Below are 23517 nucleotides of genomic sequence, written 5' to 3'. Positions count from 1 at the left end.
TTTGTTTTATCTTTGGCGCAGAAAAGGTCTCTCAGCGAACACTATTTAATAGTATCTGGCAGCCCTTTCAGCATTTCCGCATGTGCTGGACAAACCGTCCTTGTTTAAATCACCTGTTGTGATTATATCTCCTAAATGTTTGACACACGTTTCCTCCAGAACCATTTGTAATGCCATAGCAGAACCTTAACTAGGTCTTAACGTTTCTCATGTGTAAGCCCTAGGAACCGATGTATAGCTGTTCGCTGCATCTCCTGACCTTATAGGCTGTCTTCCTCATTGTGATTTCGGCAGCTCATCGCATGAGTGATCTTCAGCCACTTTCGGCGCATCCACCCTATACCACTTTTTTCCTCGAACAATTTGTGCTGAGGACCCGGGCGGGATTCTTGCCAGAAGTCATGACTCCCTTCCACATTAGGCAATCCCTCACTCTAAATGCTCCACTTCAACCCTCCATCGGCTGAACCCAAAAAGGATTTAAGCTTTTTCACTGATCGTACTTTGAATTATCAAGTGGAAAATCGGCTTTTTGTGAGTTTCCCCAGAGCAAATGAAAGGAAAGGCTATGCAGAAGAGGACTCCGTCAACGTGAATAATGCTCTACATCAGAATGTGCTACATTCTGACCAAGAAGCAGCCTCTGAAAGGTCTGAGATCCCATTCCACCAGGGCTAAGTCTGTCACCACTGCATTTTCATATGGAATGCCTATCCTTGGCAGCTAGCAGGCTGCGACATGGGTGTCGGTACATGCACTCATGAAGCACTACTGCCTTGAAAGGCAGGTGTGACAGGAATGACACTTTGAGTCCACTCCACAGACCCTCCACCGGGGAAGGTACTGCTTTGGTATATAAGGTGAAGAATATGCATTAAGAAGTATCAACCTAAAGAACCATTTACTTACATTTGATAACAGACTTTCTGGTAATGACAGATTCCTTACTCAACCAAATTCCCCCTCCCTCCAGCCCACGTCCCCGTTCTGTAGAGCTGCCTCTTTTTAACATAGAAAAAGGACTGAAGTTAGAATTCAGCACACACTGGTACCAGCAATTGTTCACTCTCTGGTTCTGAGGGTAAAGAAAGCGTAAAGAGTACAGGGTGGGACTTATATGCAGCTTTGCTCTGTCACTTCTGGGGCAATTTAGACTAAGTGTGGAGCTGCATGGCGTCACCTAGCAGTACGGGGAGCGCTCCTATGGGAAAGCGTTTTCTGGATCTAGTCTCATCCCTGGGGAGTATTCTTAGGTGAGGAATCTGCAATTAGGCAGAGTACCTTCCAAAAAGCGTGTTATCCAATGTAAGTAACTTGTTGCTTTAAGAACAGGTCTCTTTACAGGTAGGTAAAACAGGGCGATTAATAATAACCTTTATTTTTATATAGCCCATCATCCCGCACTTCTGCTACATCTAATCACTGTAAAATAACAGGTTTACAAAATATGGCCTCTTATCCACTCAAACTTCATCCCAATCGAATGCCCGGTCCCTGCCCCGTGCCAGTTGTCCCCTAGCCTCATCTGTCACTGACCACCCTCCCACAGCCGTCTCCGCAATGTATCTTAATACCTGATCGGCAGTTAAACATCAGCTCGATCTTTTCTCGCTATTGGAGTCCCACAAGCCCGACATACTTTTCCTTACTGAGACTTGGTTCTCGGACAGTTCTCTCCCCTCCGTACTGGCTATACTCCCTCCAGCCTATTACGCTATTCGAGTCGACCGTTCCTCTGGAAAGCCCGGTGGAGGGGTGGCCCTGATTGCCCGCAAAGAACTTGCGTTCCAACCTTTAGCATTCCCCTCCCTGGGCTCATCAGACTGTTTAGTTGCCCGTTCACCTTCCCTGACCCCCCCTCTCACGTGCGTTCTTATTTATCGACCTCCATCTTCCCCGCAATCGTTCCTTCCCAACTTCCAAGACCTGATGGCTACTCTAGTTGTCGACCACTCTTCCATTGTAGTCCTCGGAGACTTCAACTTTTGGCCCTCAGACCCCGAGGAATGTGCAACTTCCAAGGAGTTCTCCGACTCACTTCGTTCGCTCAATTTTATTCCCGCGGTCCAAGCTCCCACCCATAGACTGGGACATATCCTAGACCAAATTTGGTACCGAGACTGCCCGGTCACTTCACTTTCCATCTCTCCCTGTGTTTGGTCGGATCATTTTCTGATCACTTTTTCTTTATGCCCCCATTCACTTCCCAAACCCCTTCCTGCCAAAAACGTCTGGGCCCGGTCATGGATGCAGCGGCTTTGTCGGCCACACTCTCCTCATCTAGCCCCGATCTCTCAGGGCTGCCATCCTCAGCACAGGCTGAATCTATCAACAGCTGGCTGCGGGCTGGCTGCGACTCCATCGCCCCTCTAAAATGCATCTCATCCAAACGCTTCAAAGATGCCAACCGATGGTTTTCCAACGACCTAAAGACTCAAAAACTCAACCTCCGCCAAGCGGAACATCTTTGGAGACGAGATTACTGCCCCACCTTTAGACTCCAATACACCACCCTCTTAGCCCAATATAAGAAGTCTATTTTGGAAGCCAAAAAGGCTTACTTCTCATCAAAAATTCAACTTGCGGAGAACCGGCCCAGAGAAATATTCTCCATCGTCCAAGACCTGGCTTATTCTGACAGAGCTTCTCTCAAACCCCTTCCTTCTCAATCACTTTGTGACTCCCTTAATTCCTTCTTCCTCGATAAAATCAGTACGATCAAGGCCAAGATTCCTCCCCCATCTTCCTCTTTCACCGATCCCCACTGCCCTTCTGCCGTGGCTCGTTTAGACTCCATTCCCCCCCTCACAACCGATTCTTTCACTTCCATTCTCTCTATGGTTAAATCCGGCTCCCCCTTGGACCCCTGCCCTGCCTATATCCTGAAGCAGGTTTATACCCACTGCCCTATTCCACCTCTCTCGTTTCTCAACAGCTCCTTATCCCAGGGTATTGTTACCCCTGCACTCAAATCAGCGGTGATTGTACCTATTTTAAAAAAAACCTGGCGCGGATTCCTCAAACCTTGTCAATTACCGCCCCATATCCCTTCTGCCCTTCCTGGCAAAGGTGCTGGAACGTCATGTGGTCAGAAATTTGTGGAAAGCCACAGCTTCTTGGCCCCAAGGCAGGCTGGTTTCCGCCCCGCACACTCAACCGAGTCAGTAATTATATCGGTCCTGGACAATCTTCGAGAAGGTATGGATTCCAGTCAGCCCCAGGCCTTGGTCCTTCTCGATCTCTCCGCCGCATTCGACGCGGTGGATCATACCATCTTACTTTCACGTGTCGAGGCGGCGGGAATCGGAGGGACTGCCCTGTTATGGCTCTCCTCCTTCCTGAGTGGGCGCACCCAAGCGGTTCGCCTGGGAGAGTATTCAGCTGACTATCGCCCAGTCCAGTGCGGGGTCCCCCAAGGATCCTCCCTATCCCCTCTGCTATTCAATCTTTACATTGCCCCCCTTATTTTTGCTCTACAGCAACTGGAGGTCTCTGTCTACAACTACGCAGACGACCTCCAGCTTATTTTTTCTCTCTCTCCCTCCTCCCAGTCAATTGCTAATTTTCAGTTCATCATGACTTTTATCCAGGACTGGATGAATTTCAACCACCTGAAACTCAATCCCGACAAAACGGAATTGGTGTTGACGGGTGGTTGCTCCAGTCCATGGTCCTCCTCTTTCTGGCCCTCTTCTCTAGGCCTTCCACCCACGCCAGTCCCCTCTGTCAAAACTCTTGGATTCAAAATCAATAATCAACTCTCTCTCCATTCTCAAGTCAGTGCCGTTGTCTCCTCAGCCTTCCTCTCCCTCAGGACTATCCGGAAAGTTTCACGTTTTTTCTCTCCATCTGCCCTTAAACTAATACTTCTGGCCATGGTGACGTCTCGCTTGGACTATGGCAATGCCCTTTATCATGGCATGCCTGCGTACCTCGTGAGGCGCCTACAACTAGTTCAAAACCAGTCGGCCCGACTGGTTTTTAACTCACCCAGGTCACAACATGTTACTCCCCTTCTTAGATCCCTCCACTGGCTCCCTGTTCGGCAACGCGCTCTTTTCAAGCTTGGCTGTACCATCTTTAAAGCCCGGTCTGGCATTGCCCCGGCTTTTATCAACACAGCCATTCAAGACTATATCCCCCCTAGAGAACTGCGCTCTACAAAAAGTGGGGAGGTTCCAAATTCTCTACCACGGCCCCCGCCTTTTGGAACTCTCTCCCACTCCAATTGAGGTCTTGCTCCCAATATCCCTTATTCCATAAAGGCCTCAAAACATTCCTCTTTACTGAAGCCTTCCAATCTTAACCACCCTGATCCCTTAGCTCTCATGCCCCTTGAGCAGCAGTAATTGCATAGCGCCAAGAAACCGCCTGGTGTACGAGCGCTCTACAAATTCTTTAAAACTCAAACTCAAACTCAAACTCAAACTTTGGGAGCGGAGATAGCCAGGCTACTGTTTTATGGTATCACAGAGGAACGCCGTCTCTGCTCCCACTTTCTGGACTGGGAGCGTGATTGCAGGTAGAGCGCCTTTTATTGCTTGAGAAACTGGTACTGGTTGGGCATGGAATGGTCTGGTTCTGATGCCCCGTTCACCGTTCCAGTGCCTAGAATTCAGTGCCCAATGAGGCACCTCTCGCTCAGCAAACAGATCCAAGATAGCGTTGCAGCCTGGAGATTGGTGTTGAAGGAGCTTAAGGAGGATGTCACCGCAGAGCATAATCATCTTTTGACAGTTGAGGAAGTGGCGCCCAGCATATATTATTAGCCCCTGAAGAACCATCCTAGCAGACGGAGGACCCAACACAGCAAGGGAAAGTTATTTACGCGTATGACAAGGGTTATATTGACCCTGTGGACCTCCTTTACGCATGAAGGCTGATGAATTTTCTTTTTAATGCAAGAGGATGTTGAAGGTACATCCACCACGCTTGAAAGATCTGAAACTCTAAGGATTGCCATTCTCTGAGCACAAGCTGATGCCAAAGGCGCCTGAGTCCAGGGGAGCCCAAGACCAGAAAGATTTTTTAATCACTGGATGACACAGTATGCCCTGCAGGAAAAAAAAAAGGGGAAGCCAGGATGCACAGCCACTGCACTGATACTTGAGGCACTCATTCTCGACTTCCTAAAAGACATGCAATAGACTAAAGCGAGCATAGACAAAGTCTCTTCCATTGAGGAATGCCCTAGTAAACCTCAGTGTTCCATCTGACCGTAATGCATTAAGCCTGGGTGGCCTTGGCCATTAGATACAGAAGGTCGAAAGCTTGGCACATGAACATGTGGAAGCAATGAAATAGCTTGAGGGCTTTTGGTAGTGCATTGTCTCACCCTGATTCTCTTAGAGAGAGAGAAGGGCAGATTCCGGACAGGTTCTCCCAACGAAGGATCCAGGACGTTCCACAATTGGAAAAGTAAGAGAATCTGGTAGGCGTGGAGACCCAAATTCTAAGCAAGCAGACTTTGGTATACATGGCCACCACCCATCGGGAAGTCCGACAAGTAATAGGCTGTAGACAAGAGGCCCAAGGAATGACATGAGGGGGGCAAAACCCTTCAACGTGATGAGGCGGTGTCACCGGCAGCATCAAAAGGCTTGACTGCTAGAGGAAACAGTGCTGGTATTTCCCGACCTGAGTAGGATGCCACAGAATAGGAGAATAGATCTCCAGCTTACCAAATAAGGGATTTTGGCAGGTGGGCTGAAGGCATCTTTGTGGTCCTAGGAGAATTGTAGGGACAGAGAGCTATATCATCACAGATCCACTGGCAGCAAGGGCTTTTCTTCTGAGAGAGTAAAGGAGGCCTTGGCATTCGGTATTCTTTAATCTGTTATTAGTAAGTGTACTAACCACTGATAGAAGGAATGAGTATGGGCTCCTACCAGAGCTTGATCACTGATATGAGATAGATTACTTGCCCCAAATAAAGGAGTTGATACTGGATTATAATTTCTCTTTCTTTTGTAGACAACATTTTTAAACCCAAAAAAGTGGCAGGCGTTACAATTAACAAAGTAAGCTGTGCTCATTTACCAAACTTCAGAAGGATAGAAAACTGTGCCAGTCCTGCTGGGGTTTGAACTTGTGACCTGCATATTGAGTGAAGAGCATTGAGCTCTAAGAGCCATCCTACCAGTTAATACGTACACCCATCAGAAAGTGTTACCGCCTTTTGGGGATGTGATAGATTTTATATAAATGTGTCAAGCTTTGGCCTATCCTGTCCTATGGAGGAGGGTTTGTGCATTTATTGGTACACTTTTTGACCATGAATTATTTGCATATTTCATTCTTTAACTTGATCATACCACTGCTTTGAAAGTTTTGGACATTAATGGGAATGTGTTAAGACAATTGACAATGTGGGCTGTGCTCTTACCCTTCCCAGATAAAGATGTGGGATCTGAGAACTGTGAAGTATGTGAAGCAATATGAGGGAAATCACAATGAATACGCCAGCCTGCCTTTGCACGTCTGTGAAGAGAAAGGACTGCTCCTAACAGGTGTTCATTTCATTCTTTTTTGATCTATGCACGTGTTAGTTCGTAGAAAGGATATTGTGTAGTTAGACCTACATTACTTGCCTTGTATAGATTTTTGTGTGTTAACTCTTTATGACTAATGCTTTTATAATTCTGTTTCATTATAATATGTGCCGACTGCCATGTTCCACTGTTTTAAGATTGCAGTCAAGTTTGTGTGCATCAGTCAACGTTCAGAATTATACCTTAGTAGCTAAAAATAGATTTAGTGCCCTGTTCAACAAAACTTTACTTTCACTTTTCACATTGGCGACTGTTTGCTTTTTAAAGGAATATTGTTCTCATAGAGAAATTTGTTTTATTGATTTTCTGTGCTTTTGCAGTTTTTGGCTTTACAGGGCATCCAGATGTTAAATAGCAGTGTAGGCAAACATGTGGGTACGCATTAAACAGATGAACCGCCCAGTTATGGGTTCACTTATCAGTATGCAAAGCCATGCAGTAGTGGGAAGGGATCTCAAACAAATGGGAGCATATACCCCATCATCAAAAGCCGATGTATCAACGTTTGCATGGGGCTACTAATGGTGAATCAGTATTACATACCTAACAGTATTAATCAGCGTTTTGCTGTTGTCATCCTGGCAGTGTATGCAGATGAGGAGGCGCAGTGGAGGTATGGAGAGATGTGTCCCAGTGGCCAAAGAGACATTTCCGTGTTTGGGGGCACCCAACAAGTCCTCTTTGACCTGCAGACCAATTGCCCCTGGGCCAAGCAAATGAAAACAATTAGCTCCTATTCCAGCTCCTCAGGTTGAGGTGGGAATAATCGCTCTCTTCCCTGACATTTCTGTCTAGCACATACAATTAAAGGCTGCTTTGGTAGGTGGTCTTTGTACTGGTCAGAGGGCCATAGTGTTACAAAGATTTAATGCAATCCATTATTGACAAGAGCTGTCAGTATGGTTTACAGAGGATACCAGAGCAGTGTGTATGAAGAGATCCTAAAGTTATTACAGTACCAGCTACTGGCCTGCAGGACACTAACACGGTGCTGTGTGGGACCAGCCACATCCGTTTGGTGGAAAATAGGAGTTTCTGCGATGTTTTGCATGACTAGCTTTATAATGTCCTTGTCTAGGGCTAGGTAGACAGGTACAGATTACACCATACAGTGAAGTTTTACCCTCTGTACATGATGAGAAGCAGAGAGAATGTAAGTTCTTAAAGTAGAAATGCAGACATGGGTAAAGAGTGATAATGGAGGGCATAAGGACTGGTGTGAGAAAGTGCCATCTTTCTTGCATGGTATGCCCCCACTTTTTGCTGAATTGCTGAATGTACTTTGACTGAGTGTGCCCTGGACTCCTGCCAATCAGGTGCCCAGGGTCTATGTTCCTTCCCTAAAACACACAAAACCCAAATTGGCAAACCCTGGCCACATGTCAGCCACTGGTAAATGGTACCCTAGGTACCCAGGGCCTTCTGACCAGGGGAGGCCTCTAAGGGCTGCAGCACTCATTGTGCCACCCTTAGAGGCCCTGTACCCTTACACACACACACTGCCTTTGCAGGCTGAGTGTTTGGGTGCAAGACAAAACAAAGTCGATGACACACATCCCTGTGTGCCATGCCCATCACCTACACTGCCATGGCATACATCAGCCACCCCTCTAGCTGGGTGCCTTATGCCAATGGTGTGGGCACAGGAGCAGGAGCCCTGTGCCCCTACAGTGCCCAGGTCCATTCCTGAGCACTGTAAGTGCAGTGCTGCCATTTAAGAGTACATGGTGCTGAGAGCTCGTCAAACACGAACTCCACAGCACCATAATGGCATCACTAAAGACTGAGAAGTTTGGTATCAAACTTCTCAGCACATTAAACCCACACTGATGCCAGTGTGGGATTTAATGTACCAAGCACCCCAGAGGGCATCTTAGAGATGCCCCCTTAAACCTAACCTACAATCCACGTCTGCTCTGAGGCTGCCTAGGCTGCCACACAGCAGACATGTTGCTGGACCCCTGGGAGGGAGAGCCCCTGCTCTCCTGGGCCTGCAACAATGCACATCCTGGGCGAGGTGCTAAATCTCCTCCCCCAGGATGGGCGGGGGAAGCTTTAAAGGCATGCCGCCTCTGTGAGCTTCCCCAGGCCACGGCAGCCCCCCACTCTGGCGGGAAGCTTTGTCCGGAAACCCCAAATAAGGACAGGGGATGTGCCAGCCTGCCAACCCCACCCCTCAGGTGGGGGAGGCGAGGTGAAGCACATCTCCGGGCTCTCGCCATCTTGAAGATGGGAAGCCCTACCCTATCAGGACTAGGCTACTGCCCCCCTCCCACAGGAGAGAGGCAGGATAGGGGGTGTACCCACCCCAGGACAGGGACCCATTGGTCCCTGCCCTTCAACTACCTGTAACGCCCCTAAATCTAGTATTTAGGGGCACCCTGAACCTTCCTTCCCCAGATTCCAAAATACAAAGAAGAGCAAGAAGAAAGAAGACCTGCCCTGCAGCTGCTAAGAAGAGGAAGACACCAACTGCTTTGGCCCCAGCCCTACCGGCCTGTCAACCCTCGAACCTGCTCCTGCTCCACCCCGGCATCTCTTGTGGCCAGCAACCTCACAAACCCTGGAGGACCTGGCTACCTTTTGGCTCTAAGCCCCTGGGACTCCCATGAGTAGAGGCTCTACTCAAAACCTACCTCTAATCCCTGGCAGCAGCCCGGAACCGCGAACCCAGCACACTCTGCACCAGCCAAGCCTGGCAAGTGCCGGAGTGAACAAAGACCACAAGGACGACCCCACGGCGACTGTGACCCGGAGTCCAGCACCCAAGGACCTCCCTCGACACTCCTGAAGAAGCCTGCAGCCTCAGAACAAGGTGCCCCCCCTACCGCGATCAACAGAGGGTAAGATTTCCCGACACCAAAAGGCACCCCTGCAAGCGGCGCCCCGCGGCCCCCTGTGCCCAATCCCGGGGTACATACCTATCCTCCAACTACCCAACTTACCTCTCGAAGTGGTGGTGGCACCTGAAGAATCCTCGTCCCGAGCTTGCAGTCTTTTTCTAAACTGGAGATTTCCCTTTGAAATCAGTTGAGCGCCCGAAGGCTCAAAAGCACCCTGCACCCAGCCGCCCGAGTGGCCCTGGCAGTGCAACCTCTACACCTACCTACTTCCCCACTTGCCCTGAGTAAGTGACCAGGAGCCCAGCTCCCACAGCCGTGTGGCTTGCTAGTCAGCAGCCACCAACCAAGGCCCCCCTATCCCTCATAGGATAACATTGGGCCTAACTCTCTCTGCACCCGGCCGCCCTAGAGTCGCTGAGGGTGAACCAACTGTACCTACCTGACCCTGGGAGACCCCTGAGTCTATGCCCAGAACCTCAACTCTGCCAGTAAGTACTTACCTTTAAACCGATAACTCTATTTTCTTCATAGGGTAACATTGACTGGCTTTTTCCTGAAATTTCTTCTAAGTGTGGACTTTTCAAATCTTAAAATATTCACCAAAAATCAGCCGAGTAACGAAAACGAAAATACTCACCTGCTCTTAGGTGAGCTCCCAGTGCTGGATCTTGGTGCCCAGCACTGACTCTGAAAAATACTTACAACTGTACTTACCAGTAACCCAATTTTCTCCCATAGGAAATCATTGACTGTTTTTCTGTGAAATTTCTTCTAAGTGTCAATTTCTGCAATCTTTAAATATTCTTTAAAAATCGTATAATATCTGAAAACGTAATTACTTACCTGTTTTGGATAAAGGTCCCAGTACTGAGTCTAGGCACCCAGTACTGGATTACAAAAGTAACGAGAACATACTGTACCTGCAAATCAAGAAAAGTACCACAACGATGAGGGTCCCGCACCCATGCGCACAGGGAGTAACTTCCCAAAAGTATTTAAACTACCAGTGCTCACTTAATGAATGGTCACCGTTAAACCTATTCCTACATTGAAATAATTTCACGTTTGTAAATACTGTACCTGCAACTTGAATTTTCTTCCATAGGGAATCATTGACTGTTTTCTTTGAAATATTTTCTCTGTGTCAACTTTTAAAATAGCTAAATATTGTTTAAAAATCATCACAGTAATTAAGTCGACTTTCATCACTTGATTCTAAGTACTGACCCAGGACTGAATCTAGGATCCAGTCCTGGAACTCCAAAAGTAATCTGTTGCAAATAACTTGAAATTTCCATTGAGCTCAATGCATTGTTGTGTTTAAAATAGAGTTGCCGAGGGGTGGAGCCAAGATGGCGGAGTGAGCAGTTGTCCTGCTCCGGAGCTCCCGCCAAAGTCGGATTTAGCAACGGCCGCCAGGCCGACATCAGCATTGACGATACCCGAGCTGCATTCCCAGAGTCCCGGGACTCGAATCGCTTGCAGCGGCGAGGAGTTCAGTGGCCGAAGGCCGGTTACGGAGCAGGTGGACGGAGGTGGCGTGCGGCGGCGCTGAGGTCGGCCCCGGCAGGAGCATCGGAGATCGGTGGAGCTGTGGCTGAGGACCCTTGCCCCTGGGACAGAAGGTGAACGCCGGGGATCCCCGGGAGTGGCAGCTGGAAGGAGGTGAGGGATCCTGGGGGCCGGCGACGCGGAGCCGCAACCGTGACAGGGTCCGGCCCGCCATCTTGGATAGCTGGGAGCTGGGACTGAGTAGCAGGAGGCCCGCTGAGGGCCGCGAGGCCTGGGCCTGGAGCGGGGGCAGGGGACTGGGGGACTCGGAGTCGTGGGTGCCCCCCCCCCCCCCCACGCCAGCCTTGTTGAGGCAGAAGAAGAGGCGGAGAGCAGCACGAAGACAGGCAGCACAGGGGAGCTAGTCGCACCCGGTGAATCAGGACGGAGACAGCAGTGTGTGGGGGTCAGCTGCATGCTCCGAATCCCCCCCCCCCCCCCCCCCCCCCCCCACCCTGTGCGGCAGAGCCCCGGTCTGGGGCCTGGTGGTGATCGACGGGGAGACTTTGGGGCCTAGGGCTTGCGGTCCGGTGGCCCATTGAGCTTGGAGCGCAGAGTTTGGCCCTCGCTGCCGGAGTCTAGCACGGGCTGAGACATTGACTGCGACATCGCAGGATACAGCGGAGAGCACGGTCGAGCGGCCCTTAGGGAGCTGAGCCGGGTTTGGAACGAAGGAGGTCGGAAGCAGGCTGCGTGCAATAATCCCCCTCCCTGGTACCCGTGGGATCATCTGGGGCCCGATCGCAGCTGCGAGGAGTCTCTGGAAGTTGGGGCTCCGGGGACGGTGGCTCCGTGCCGGACACCAGCTGCACAAAGGAGAGCACCGCTAGCGAGCCAGGGGCATGATGGGCAGACAGCGTCCCTGTCAAGAATAGCAGGGCAGACACCGAGTGCCAGGGGGGACAAGAAGACTGATGCTCGCATGACCGTGGCGGAGGCAGCCTGAGAACGCGGACGGAATGAGCAGGGTCAGGGGTGCATTCGGGGAGCACCGCATGCCCGCGGGGTCAGGGGGCCCTACAGGTGGCTGAGAGCGCTGGAGCAGCCGTGAGCGGAGGCAGAGATTTTTGGGGTTCCGCTGTCTGACAGAAATCGGCCGAGTCCGGTTCTCCGGCGGAGGACTGGCGAAGAGGGGACAGGGCCTCCGCGCGATCCTCCAGGAGACTTGTGGGAGGAGTGATGTCCAATCCCAGGAAGCGGCAGGACAAAACTATTAAAGACCTATTTTCCAAGGCCCCCGGACGGGAAGATGGCCGCAGCCTCGGACTCCGGGGGCTCTGGGCGGGAGACACCGGGGGCCGGAGGATCGGAGCCCATCACCAAGGCCTTTCTGGAGTTAATGTTTGCCGCGTTGCGGGATGATATCCAATCCTTCAAGCAGGAGTTCAAGTCGGAGCTCAAAGAGGTCCGCCGAGACATGGACGGCAGATCTAGAAGGAAAGAGCGATGGAAGGGATGAGGAAATAGCGAATCTACAGCAGGAGATCATTCGACTGCACGATCAGCAGGTGGACCTTCAGGTCCACCTTGAGGACCTTGAAAATCGCTCCCGTCGCCATAATATCCGAATCAGGGGAGTGAAGGCAGATGACACCTCAAAGGATCTTTTCGCCTATGCGAGGGAACTCTTCAATCACATCCTGGACCGCCCTTTGGACGCGGATTTGGTGATAGATCGGGCCCATAGGGCGGGACCTCCCAGAGCGCCGTCAGACATTCTAGTGTGTGTGCAGGACAACCGCACTAAAGAGTTGATAATGCAAAAAGCGAGACGGTTGCACCCTTTACAGTTTCGCGACCATAACCCGGTACTGTACCAGGACTTATCCGCTCTCACGCTGCAAAAAAGGCGCCTCCAACACAATAACATTCCATACACCTGGGGTCACCCCTTTCGCCTAGTGTTCCGAAAGGATGACAAGCTCTACCAGTTGCGCTACCTGTCGGAGGCCAGCAAGCTGCTGGGGGTGGACCTCCCGGACGAAGAGGGAGGTGAAGGAACCCCCACGATGGGAACAGAGAACACTGGGCCTCGATGGCGTCAACAGGGGTGTAAACGCCGTCTCAATAAACCACCAGCGGCGGAGATCACAAAGGGCCGGCTATCGGCGCAGGAAGCTGTGTCCACGGACCTTTAAGGGTACTAATAATGGCTGACCCGGTTATGCACGGTATCTGAGAGACTTTGTTTTTCATATCCAGACCTTTGGCGGGAGGGGGGCTTCCTTCCACTTTTGGTGGACATTCCCCAATGTTTACTCGCCGGAGGCACTGGAGTCACGATATACAACGCCTCTCAGTTGCAGTGTCTCTCATGTGACACATACCATGCCACCCACCACACTTAAGATACTGACCCTGAATGTTCGGGGTCTTAACAATACCGTTAAACGTAGGGCTGTCCTGTCATGCTTAGAAAATTCCCAAGCAGATCTTTGTTTGCTGCAGGAAACCCACCTATTAGCGCGTGATTGCCACTGTCTTAAGTCCCGGAAGTTTCCCACGCAGTTCTTCTCCTCGGGGCCTACTAAAACAGCAGGGGTGGCGATCCTAGTGGCGCAGCGGTTTCGGGGGGAGGTTCTGCATAAAGTGGCTGAGATCAGGGGGCGTCTGCAGACATACCGCTTTCCCCTGGGGGGAGTGCCGTTCACGATTAGCTCCTTGTACGCCCCGAACGAGGGATCAGAGCGATTCTTACATTCTGCACTCATAGAGGCCACGGCTACACCTGATCGCAATGTCATCCTTGGGGGGAAACTCAATTTGGTTTTTGATAATGCTCAGGATAGATCCAGCCAGCCCTCTCATCAGACCGGGGCTATTTCTAAGGAGGGGCTTACGCACCTGCAGGATTTTGGGTTATGCGATCTATGGCGCAGTATGCATCCCCGAGACAGAGAATACTCCTTTTATTCTAATGCGCATAAGACTTACGCCAGACTCGACCACTTCTTGGTATCCTCGTCGGCACGGGTGCTCTCGACGGCAGCTGACATAGGAGCGGCGTCATTGTCAGATCACGCTCCGGTGACCGCGATTTTCACCCTCCCGCCCATGCCACGCAGTGATCAGCGCTGAAGGGAGTTCTTAGGGGGGAGTTCATCTTGATCTCGGCGGCGGACAATAGGGAGCGAGGGTGCAAAAGGGAAGAGCTCACGCAGCAGGTCCGGGAACTTGAACGGATGCATCAGCGGACGGGAGCTCCGAGAGTATGGCGGCAACTCAAGGCCGTTCGCCAACCGCTAACGGCACTTGACCAAGACAGGGCAGAGTTTGCGGCATTGAGGCTGCGACACGCCTATTACGCGGGTGGGGAAAGGTGTGGGCGCCTTTTGGCCCATAAGCTCAGAGAGGTTCGTCAAAGACAGGGAGTTAAAATGATCTCTCGGGAAAACGGCACAGAAGCAATGGAGGACAGAGACATTGCAGAGGCATTTCGAGATTTTTATGCGACATTGTACGCGGAGGCCCCCTTAGACCGTTCTGATGGTGCGGCTCTCTTATATTCCGTCACACTGCCGGCTCTTTCGATGGCGCAAGCCGACCATTTAGATAGAAGCATTCAACTGGAGGAGGTGGTGTCCGCCATTTCTCGTCTCAAACTGGGAAAGGCCCCTGGTCCCAACGGCTTTCCCGCCATATTCTATAAGACATTTTGCCCTCTCTTAACTCCGATTCTTACCCGGCTGTTTAATTCTTTTGCTATTCAGGGAGCTATTCCAGGCGACCTCTTAGAGGCTTCGATAGCAGTAATTCCCAAACCTGGGAAAGATTGCTCACACTGCAGATCTTATCGACCAATATCCCTCCTTAACATAGATTTTAAACTATACACGGGGATACTAGCAGCCCGCCTTGGCCCTCATATGCCGTACCTCACGGACCCGGACCAGGCGGGCTTCATCCCCGAGCGACAAACGGCAGACAACATGAAACAGATTTTGCATCTTATTGAAAAGGCTACTCGGATCCAGGGGGAATTTATGATGTTGGCCATCGACGCTGAAAAGGCGTTTGACCGCGTCCACTGGCGATTCTTAGAAGAGGTATTGGAGAAGGCAGGAATAGGCGACCGGTTCCGCACGCACATCCTTAATTGTTATAAACTCCCCACAGCGGCAGTCAGAGTGAACGGCTACACATCCTCCCGCTTCCACATCGAGAGGGGCACGAGGCAGGGATGTCCGCTATCTCCCCTCCTCTTTGCCCTTTACATGGAACCCCTGGCTCAGAGACTGCAACAAAACCCGGAGGTCACGGCGATACGGTTCGGAGGTTTTGTCCACACGATCAGTTTATACGCGGATGACGTATTATTATCATTATCTGATCCAATATCCGCTCTCCCAGCATGCTGGGAGGAATTGGATGTTTTTGCTCAGGCGGCCAGTTTCAAAGTAAATGCAGAGAAATCCTTAGCTCTGCATTTATCGTTATCTCGTCCCACTCGAGATTACCTGCAGACCCGACTTCCCATTCGTTGGTCGGCAGACGCAATACCGTATTTAGGGAATCAACTGGCTCCATCACTCTCTAAGGTGGTTCACACGAATTATACATTACTGCGCGACAGAATCCGTCGAGAACTCGACAGGTGGCGGCACTGTCCCCTCTCCTGTTTGGGTAGGGTTGCAGCGGTCAAGATGACCATCCTCCCACAGATTCTATATCTCTTTCGCACTATACCTCTCCGTCCGCCTGTTGGATGGCTTCGAGCGATGCAGTCGGAGTTGTCCCGGTTTATCTGGAACGGGCAGAAACCAGGAATGCGGCAAGCACTGGCGGTGTTAGCACCGGAAGTGGGGGGACTCGGGGTTCCAGATCTGAGACTCTACTTTCAAGCAGCCCAATTGAGATATTTAGTGGAATGGAGCAAATGGGAATCAGAGAAACCTTGGTTGTTTCAAGACCAGGCAATAGCGGCAGGACATTCCCTTTTTACGCAAACACCACAGGCCTCCAAACTTGTATGCGTCTTATATTACGCGGGTCCCTCTTGAAGTTTGGGACGCCACCAATCTCTTGCACGAGTTTACATCCTTCCCTTCTCCGCTTACCCTGTTGACGGGCAATCCCGACTTCGCCCCCGGATTGGAGGAAGCCGCCTTTGCGGGGTGGAGGGCTGCGGGCTGTCGGTCCCTTTGCCATGTTTATGGGGAGGGGGGGTACACTCGTTCGTCCAGCTGCAGAGAGACTTTGGGCTGCAGGAGACGGAGAGGTTGCGATAAATGCAGGTAAGACACTGGGCGCTTCAGCTGCAGGTTCGCTCCGGGGCGGAGAGGCGCTTCTCCCCCTACGAGCGATGGCTCATTACACGTACATCAGACAAACACCTCATTTCCGATCTCTATAAACAATTGCAGATTAAATATAAACACTCATATAACTCTAGCAGAAACCGGTGGGAAAGGGAGCTGGGAAGAAAACTGAGTCATAAAGAATGGGAGGACATATATTATAGGGCGCGGCATTCTGCATACCACATGGGACTCACGGAGACTCTTACGAAGATTGTGACATACTGGTACTACACCCCGGAGCACTTACACGCGATGGATCGCTCCCGGGAGGTACTGTGCTGGAGAGGTTGTGGCTATGTGGGCAGTCTAGCTCATGTACTGTGGGAATGCACACATCTCCGATCCTACTGAACGCAGGTGTTGGATGAAGTAGACAAGCACTTTGAGACGGAGATACCGCGTTTCCCAGCTTATGTAATCCTAGGACTGCCCAACCCTCTGACTTACCCATTGCGTTCACGTAGGGGTCGGTTGATGACCATTGCGCTAGGGTCAGCTATGCAAAACATACTCACTCACTGGCGTACGCCTCAATTGCCGACCTTTGAGGGGTGGTTACATCGTTTGTGGTATGTCTTGGGCATGGAAAAACTGGCACTGACCGTGGCAGGAGAGGGGGACAGATTTGGAGAGTTATGGCAGCCCTTTTTGTCGCTCTTGGCCTCTGAGTTTAGGGAAGTCACGTGCCCCCGATATCTTAGGCTGTTACGTATTGCAGAGATCCCGGAGGGAGGGGGGCATTAGAAGTCCGACGGGGTGTCAGGGAAGGCGCGGAGCACAGGGGGAGGAGGGAGGGAGATAGGGGAGGGGGAGTTTTTTTGGGGACTGTGTTTTTGTTTTCTATATGTAAGAGCTGTGTTCGACCAAAGTGGTTATTCGGCTATGTACATGCTGATTACATGGAGCACGATGTTGACCTGTTTAGCAGTTTTCTCATAGCCATGTATGTAGGTTGCTAGATGCATATAACCTTGCTGGATATTCAATAAAAACATTTAAACCATAAAATAGAGTTGCCTATTGCAACCACTTGTAACTGTTTACAAAAGTCAATTGCATATTGCAAAAGTATTTATATAAAGCATCTCATTCTGAGAAAGTATATTTTAAATCCAATTGTTGGTTCTAAAATAAAACAAGCATATATTTTTTATATATAAACCATTGGCCTAGAGTTCAGTTATTGAGTGTGTGAGACCATTTGCTGACTGAGTGTGTACAACAAATGCTTTACACTGTCCTCTGATACTGCCTTACTGCTCGACCAAGCTACCACTTTAGAGAGTAAGGTTATATCTAACTTTAGCCTCTGTCAAGCCCTTGGGGACTGTGGACTATGTGACCCTGTACCTATTAAGGAACAGTATATACAGAGCCACTTTCTCACATTGGTGGATCAGCGGTGGGATACAAACTTGCATTTGTTGGACTACTTGGTTACCATCTGATCACTCGACAGAACTCTTAAAATTGCCTTTAGAATTCTGATTGGTCTTTTCCAAAATTACTAAAAGTCTTGCTAGGGCCTTGCTTAAGTCCCATTAGAATTTTAGAAAAATAAAAGTCACTATAGTCAGGGTAGAGGATTAGAACTGTCAGGTTAGAATGACTCAAACAAACCCAACTGTTAGTGACAATAATAACATGGACCTGGTGGAGGAGCTCGACCTCACACCTTACTTACACTTGTCTTTCAAGGAATTGAGGTCCCTATGCAAACTTAAAAATTTTACCAATGGGCCTGCATCCAACCAAACTAGGGCTCCAGGAGCTCTTGGCTGAGTATTCTAAGGACCACCCATCTGAACATGGTGATGGCCAGTCAGATGAGGAAAGGGAAGAAGAGGAGGAGGAGAATGCCCCCCCCCACACACTATTCCCTAGGGAATAGAGGGCACCCATACCCTTCAATCCAAGAATTAGCATCTGGGCACCTAGAGATCACACAGGTGACTCTGGTACCTGAGAGATCACTGGGGGACCAACCAGTGAAGAGGACAGACTTATGAGGCTGGCCAGAAGATAAGAGCTAGAGTCCAGGCTCCTGGCTCTAGAAAAAGAAAGGAGAGAGATGGGTTTAGCACCCATCAATGGTGGCAGCAATAATAAAAACAAGCATTGGCATAGCCAATAGGTCTCGCCTTTGGGACCGTATAAGTGTTTAGCCATGCAACAGTTGCATAACTAAATACTTATAAGGTCCCAAAAGCGAAACCTATTGGCTATGCAAAGCGGCCACGAAAGTGAAAGTGATCGCGATCGCGATCACAATCACAATCACACATCAAAGCGGCCGCGAAAGTGAAAGTAACCGCGAAAGTGAAAGTAATCGCTGTAAAGCGCAGCACGCCCGCGCACATGCACTGTAGCTCTAGGCTGGCCTGGTAGCACTTTTTGGAGCCCTCTCAATAAGTCTCGCCAGACCAGCGCATGCGCTGGGTCAGGCGAGACCTAATAAGGATAGGGAGGAAACTTCTGACCTTAAAATCCCCAAAGGGATTGTCCCTAAATTTGAGGAAGGTGATGATATCACCAAATGGTTCACAGCCTTTGAGAGGGCTTGTGATATCAGAAAAGTAAAGAAACCTCTCTGGGGGGCACTCCTGTGGGAACTGTTCTCTGGTAACTGCAGAGACAGGCTTCTGACCCTCTCTGGGTCAGCAGCAGGATCCTATGACCTCATGAAGAAAGCTCTGATTGAGGGATTTGGATTCACTACTGAGGAGTATAGAATTAGATTCAGGGGGCTCACAAAACCCAGACCCAGTCCTGGATTGATTTTGTAGACTTCTCAGTGAAGACACTGGATGGTTGGTTAGCTGGACATGGTGTGCAGTATTTTACTGGATTGTACAATTTATTCATGAAGGAACATATATTAAGTAACTACACAAATGAAAAGTTGCATCAGCATTTGGTAGACCTAGGTCTAATTTCTCCCCAAGAATTGGGAAAGAAGGCAGACCACTGGGTCAAGACTAGGGTGACAAGGACAGCCACTGGGGGTGACCAAAAGAAAGTGGTCACAAAACCTCCCCAGGGGAAAGGTGGTGAGAATCTCCAAGATAAAAAGTCTGAGTCTTCCAAAGGGCCTCAAAAACCTGTTCAGGTGGGTGGGACCCAAACTACAGAACCCTATAGGGGGAAGAACTATGATCCCTTAAAGGCCTGGTGTAATAACTGTAAGCGGTCAGGACACCTAACTGTAGACAAATCTTGTCCCCACAACAAAGCCCCTAAGGCACCCAGTACAGCTACTCCTGGGGCAGCAAGTATACAAATGGGATCAGAGGTGTACCCTGAGCAAATCTGGGAACACACTGAAGCAAGTCTGGTCTCCTTGGGAGAAGTGGAGTTTGCCACTGTAGCTGTGTTGCCCCCCAACTTAAAGAAATACTTACAGTACCCCTGGGTGAATGGAACTAGGGTAGAAGCTCTGAGGGATACAGGTGCCAGTGTCACTATGGTGAAAGACACACTGGTTCCCCTGAGCAATACTTGATTGGGAAGTCTTACCCAGTCACCAACGCTGACAGTGTCACCACTAGTCATCCCATGGCCATGGTGACATTAGGCTGGGGGGGTTACTGGCCTGAAACACGTAGTGGTCTCTCCAAAGTTGCCAGCTGCATGTCTGCTTGGACATGATCTGGAAACCTCAGCCTGGGCTTAGGTTGAGCTAAAGGCCCATGCAGCCATGCTGGGCATCCCTGAATTGGAGTGTGTGCAAACCAGAGCACAGAGCAAGAGGAAGGGTGAAAAAGTAGGTCTGGTGCCTGAAATAATGACCCAACCAACCAAGAGAAAAGGTAAGAAGACTGGGGAACCGGCTTCTACACAGCAAAACATTCAGGACCCCTCTCCACAGGGAGAGGATTTGGATACCCCTGAGGGAACTGAGTCCATGGAGCTTGACCCTTACCAGGTTGAACTCTTGGGCCCAGGGGGACCCTCTAGGGAAGAGCTGTGCCAGGGTCAGCAAGACTGTCCCACTCTTGAAAGCCTGAGGCAGCAACCTGTTTCAGAAGCAAGGGGAGATGTCAGTGGTACCCACAGTACTTATTGGGAAGAGGGATTACTGTATGCTGAGGCAAGAAACCCCACTCCTGGAGCCACCAGGAGGGTGGTAGTGCCACAGAAGTACAGGGAGTTCCTCCTAACTTTGGCTCATGACATCCCCCTAGCTGGACATCTGGGGCAATCCAAAACTTGGGAAAGGCTAGTAAGTCACTTTTACTGGCCCCAGATGCACCAAAAGGTGAAGGAGTTTGTCAGCTCCTGTGTTACCTGTCAAGCCAGTAGCAAGGCAGGTGGCCACCCAAAGGCCCCCCTCATCCCACTACCAGTGGTGGGGGTCCCCTTGAAAGGGTAGGAGTGGACATTGTGAGTCCACTTGAACCTCCCACAGCCTCAGGGAGCAAATTTATTCTAGTGGTAGTGGATCATGCCACTAGGTACCCTAAAGCAATTCCACTTAGGACTACTACAGCTTCTGCAGTAGCCAAGGCCCTCCTGGGTGTCTTCACCAGGGTAGGGTTTCCTAAGGAGGTGGTTTCAGACAGAGGTTCCAACTTCATGTCTGCTTACCTAACACACATGTGGAAGGAGTGTGGGGTGCAGTACAAGTTTACTACACCCTACTACCCACAAACCAACGGCCTTGTTGAGAGATTTAACAAGACATTGATCCACCTTGGAAAAGTTTTAGAGGCTCTGCAAAATGCAGGTCTCACTATCAAGGCATCCAAATGCCAGATAGGGCAGGGCACTGTGGTGTACTTGGGCCACCTTGTAGGTGGAGGCCAGGTACAACCCAAGATCCAGGCCATCATGGACTGGGTAGCTCCAACAACCCAGACCCAAGTCAGGGCATTCCTTGGCTTGACTGGGTACTACAGGAGGTTTGTGAAGGGGTATGGGTCCATTGTGACCCCCCTCGCATAACTCACCTCCAAGAAGATGCCCAAGAAGGTTAACTGGACAGTTAGTTGCCAAAAGGCTTTTGACACCCTAAAAGAAGTAATGTGCTCAGCACCAATTCTAAAAGCTCCAGATTATGCCAAGCAGTTCATAGTGCAGACTGATGTCTCTGAGCACGGGATAGGAGTGGTCCTATCCCAGACCAATGATGACGGCCAAGACCAACCTGTTGCTTTTATAAGCAGGAGGCTACTCCCCAGAGAGCAGCGTTGGAGTGCCATTGAGAGGGAGGCCTTTGCTGTGGTTTGGTCCCTGAAGAAGTTGAGGCCATACCTGTTTGGTACTCACTTCCTGGTTCAAACTGACCACAGACCTCTCAGATGGCTAACGCAGATGAAAGAGGAAAATCCAAAACTACTAAGGTGGTCCATCTCCCTACAGGGAATGGACTTTGAAGTGGAACACAGACCAGGGACTGCCCATGCCAATGCAGATGGACTTTCCAGGTTCTTCCACTTAGACAATGAAGACTCCATAGTGCAAGGTTAGTCTCATCACCTTTCGTTTGGGGGGGTGGGGGGGGTTGTGTGAGAAAGTGCCATCTTTCTTGCATGGTATGCCCCCACTTTTTGCTGAATTGCTGAATGTACTTTGACTGAGTGTGCCCTGGACTCCTGCCAATCAGGTGCCCAGGGCCTATGTTCCTTCCCTAAAACACACAAAACCCAAATTGGCAAACCCTGGCCACATGTCAGCCCCTGGTAAATGGTATGGTTAATGGGGTGTAATTGCAATCACTCCATTGGAGATCAAATGGCTACTGCCATTAAGAAGCAGATAGAACGGAAGTATACCTTTATCTATATGGTAGGTCTCGGGGACAGTTGATGTGTAAGAGCAATGGACCTCATTATTCCTACAACTTCCTATATAGGATCTGCGCGTTTAGACAACAGAGACTGTGGGACTGGTGTCCAGAATGATTCCAGTCACCCCCACCTGGTATGTTTGCCTGTATACCAGCTAGCTCACAGTGCCACTAGAAACCCCTCTTACCGAGGAGAAAATAGTTCTTGGCAACTATTGAACATGACATGATTGTCCCATCAGGGATCATGGAAAGAGTGCAATACTTTTCTCTCAGTCACTCGTACTCACTTTGTCTCAGAGAATTACACAGAATAAAGGGTTGGGACGTTTTTGAATAAGCATTTATTGAACCAGTGTCATTCTAATGTAAAATAGGTGTGCTGCAACAAACATAAGACAGAAACAGATATAAATAGTGGTAAGCACCAAGAGAGTATTCCTACCATAGTGCTAAAACAGTGAATACTGGAAAGTATAAAGATACATGATAGTAATAATGCGTACTCCTACGATGCGACCCTAACTAGATGTACCTAAGTGTACCTAGCATGTATGTAGGTGTAGAGCCAAGAATCCCTCTAGAAAGTCAACCCCATCAACTGAAGTGAGAGACTGTGGGACCCCGTCTTGGTCTCGAGATGAACACCCCGCGAGGGATGACCGACCACTGCGAGCTGGAGTGTCTGTGTGCAGGAACCTCAGCGCCTCGCATCAGTGTGTCAGCATGGAAGTCCTTTTCTCCTCTCCTGCTCAGCAAAGATATGGTGTTTATATATCCAATGTGTTACCCCCAGGGGATATACCTTGCTGTCTCATGTCGGGCTAGGATGATGGAGGGAATGACCCCTATACATAGTTATTATGCTGAATATGGTAGTCCTGCTGTGATTACAAGAATCCTCATGCTTAATGAATGAGACTAGTTTTTAGAGAAAACCCCATGTCATTTAGGCGTTACCGTAACTAGGTAAAAGTTCAATACTGAGACCCGTTATGTAGTGTAATGTCAGGGGAATATAGGTGAAAGGTCTGGTTGCTACCTGAGCCTATATTGGGCACCTGTATGAAACATAACAATCTACATGGGTGACACTCAACAGTGATCCTGAAACTCCATGTCTAAGTAGGTGTTACAATTCAGCTGCTGTGCCATTTACTTCAGATCAATCCTACTTCAAAGCACTATTGTCCAGATTAAATCCACCAGTAATATCCTTATACAAAATCATACTAGGAATAATAGTTCTCCCCAGTTCACACTTCTTGGCCTGTGTTTCCATTCTCCTGCCAGTGTCCCGGTGGGAGGGCTCCACCAAAATACTCAGCTAATGTATGACATTGCTTCAGTGGTGGTGCTTGAAAAGTGGGAAGCCACACAGTGAGCCCATCAACAAGGCCTACACCAGTGCAGAGCTTCCTGTACCACTCTGTAACTGTAGCCTAGCATGACCACAGTCCAAGGACATCGACTGCGCTTAGCAC

The 23517-nt window shown here is 49.9% G+C and overlaps 1 protein-coding gene across 6 annotated transcripts in view; it reads left to right on the top strand.

The window, feature by feature from the left end:
• The window catches only part of DCAF4 (DDB1 and CUL4 associated factor 4), a 291122-nt gene that overhangs the window by 228583 nt on the left and 39022 nt on the right, over window positions 1-23517 (top strand). For all 6 annotated transcript variants that reach the window (XM_085627274.1, XM_085627275.1, XM_085627273.1 and 3 more), the window contains one exon: window positions 6395-6509. In XM_085627274.1, coding sequence (XP_085483400.1) covers window positions 6395-6509 — 115 coding nt within the window. The remainder of the gene's footprint in view (window positions 1-6394; window positions 6510-23517) is intronic.

This window comes from Triturus cristatus, chromosome 9 (assembly GCF_964204655.1).
Source record: "Triturus cristatus chromosome 9, aTriCri1.1, whole genome shotgun sequence".
Taxonomy (NCBI): Eukaryota; Metazoa; Chordata; class Amphibia; order Caudata; family Salamandridae; genus Triturus; species Triturus cristatus.
The sequence above is the reverse complement of the archived record's forward strand: the minus strand, read 5'-3'. Positions and strand labels throughout refer to the sequence as shown.